The following is a 1,992-nucleotide window of genomic DNA, read 5'->3' as shown; positions in this document are numbered from 1 at the left end:
TCCTGCTGCAGCAATCGCTACCAAGAACGCAAGGAGGAAAACCATGAGAAGGACTGGGACCAGAAAAGCAATGACGTGAGTACTGACTCCTCATTTGAAGAGTCATCTCTGTTTGAGAAAGAGCTGGAGAAGTTTGACAAGCTGCGATTTGGTCAGCTCCGGAAGAAAATCTGGATTCGAATGGAAAACCCAGCATACTGCCTGTCTGCCAAGCTGATCGCCATCTCCTCCCTAAGTGTGGTGCTGGCTTCCATTGTGGCCATGTGCGTCCACAGCATGTCAGAGTTCCAGAACGAGGAAGGCGAGGTGGATGACCCAGTGCTGGAAGGTGTGGAGATTGCGTGTATTGCCTGGTTCACTGGGGAGCTTGCCATCCGGCTGGTTGCTGCTCCCTGTCAAAAGAAATTCTGGAAAAACCCTCTGAACATAATTGACTTTGTCTCTATTATTCCCTTCTATGCCACGCTGGCAGTAGACACCCAGGAAGAGGAGAGTGAAGGTATTGAGAACATGGGCAAGGTGGTCCAGATCCTCCGGCTCATGAGGATTTTCCGAATTCTAAAGCTTGCCCGGCATTCAGTAGGACTTCGCTCTCTGGGTGCCACACTGAGACATAGCTACCATGAAGTTGGGCTGTTGCTTCTCTTCCTATCTGTGGGCATCTCCATCTTCTCTGTGCTTATCTACTCCGTGGAGAAAGATGACCACACATCTAGCCTCACTAGCATCCCCATTTGCTGGTGGTGGGCCACCATCAGCATGACGACTGTGGGATACGGAGACACCCACCCAGTCACCATGGTCGGGAAGCTGATTGCCAGCACGTGCATCATCTGTGGCATCCTGGTGGTGGCCCTTCCAATCACCATTATCTTCAACAAATTTTCCAAGTACTACCAGAAGCAAAAGGACATTGATGTGGACCAGTGCAGTGAGGACCCACCGGAGAAGTGTCACGAGCTACCTTACTTTAACATTAGGGATATTTATGCACAGCGGATGCATGCCTTCATTACCAGTCTCTCTTCTGTAGGCATCGTGGTGAGTGATCCCGACTCCACAGACGCTTCGAGCATTGAAGACAATGAGGAGGTCTATAACACTGCATCCTTGGAGAACTGCACAGCAAAGTGAGCTGGGTCATTTGTGCCTGTATCTTGTGTCCTTTCCTGGCTTTAGGTTAACACAGCTTTATAAACCTTAAAGGGTTCGTTAAAATCATTTAATTCTCAGGGCGTACCTCTCAGCCATAGTTGGACATTCATTGCTGAATTCTGAAATGAGAGAATTGTCTTTATTTTTCTCAGTGAGGCCAACTAAATGCCTTGTTATGAAATTTATATTTTACAAGGGAGAATTGTGATATGTTTTTTTTTGAAAAAAAAAAAGATAAATGGCATTAGGTGGGATTTTTGCTATGGCTTATGCATCATTCTGTGTTTGTCATTTACTCACATTGAGCTAACTGTAAACCACTGACAAATAGAATTAAAGGCCCCACTGATTGGAGACTACATGCATGTAAGATCGACAAAAAGAGGCAAAGCATGTAAATCCATATTCACATTCTACACATGGAAATTAGGAGCCTAATAAACTTCCTAATTAAAATGGAGAATTTTGTGGTTGTATGTTTTTACAAATTAAATCAGTATACTTCAATATGTTTGAAATTGACTTGGAAGGGAAATGCTCTTTTTAAAGCATTTTTAAAAAAATAATTAATTATTTTTTTGAGTTTTTTTTTTTTTTTGCTATAGGGTGCATGTGCTTGCCAGGGAGACAGAGAGAGACAGAGAGACAGAAGGCGAGAACTCACCCCTCGGGGGGATGGCCATGCCGCAATCCCTTCTCCTTCATTCTCCTCTTGGGCTTTTGGGCATGCACACACACGCGTCTGGCGTGAGTTTAAGCCATTGGGTCTGGGACTTGAACCGTAGTCAGCTACATGGGAGTTCAGTGACATAGCCATTATGCTAACTGCTGGTCCTG

At 45.1% G+C, this 1,992-nt stretch overlaps 1 protein-coding gene across 1 annotated transcript in view; it reads left to right on the top strand.

The window, feature by feature from the left end:
* The window catches only part of KCNS3 (potassium voltage-gated channel modifier subfamily S member 3), a 47,768-nt gene extending 46,193 nt beyond the window's left edge, over positions 1 to 1,575 (top strand). Inside the window, exon 4 of the mRNA XM_006140803.2 lies at positions 3 to 1,575. Coding sequence (XP_006140865.1) covers positions 3 to 1,134 — 1,132 coding nt within the window. The 3' untranslated portion in view covers positions 1,135 to 1,575. The remainder of the gene's footprint in view (positions 1 to 2) is intronic.
* The last annotated feature ends 417 nt before the right edge of the window (positions 1,576 to 1,992 follow it).

This window comes from Tupaia chinensis, unplaced genomic scaffold (assembly GCF_000334495.1).
Source record: "Tupaia chinensis unplaced genomic scaffold, TupChi_1.0 Scaffold000045_1, whole genome shotgun sequence".
Classification (NCBI taxonomy): Eukaryota; Metazoa; Chordata; class Mammalia; order Scandentia; family Tupaiidae; genus Tupaia; species Tupaia belangeri.
This window is presented reverse-complemented; position numbering and strand designations above follow the sequence as displayed.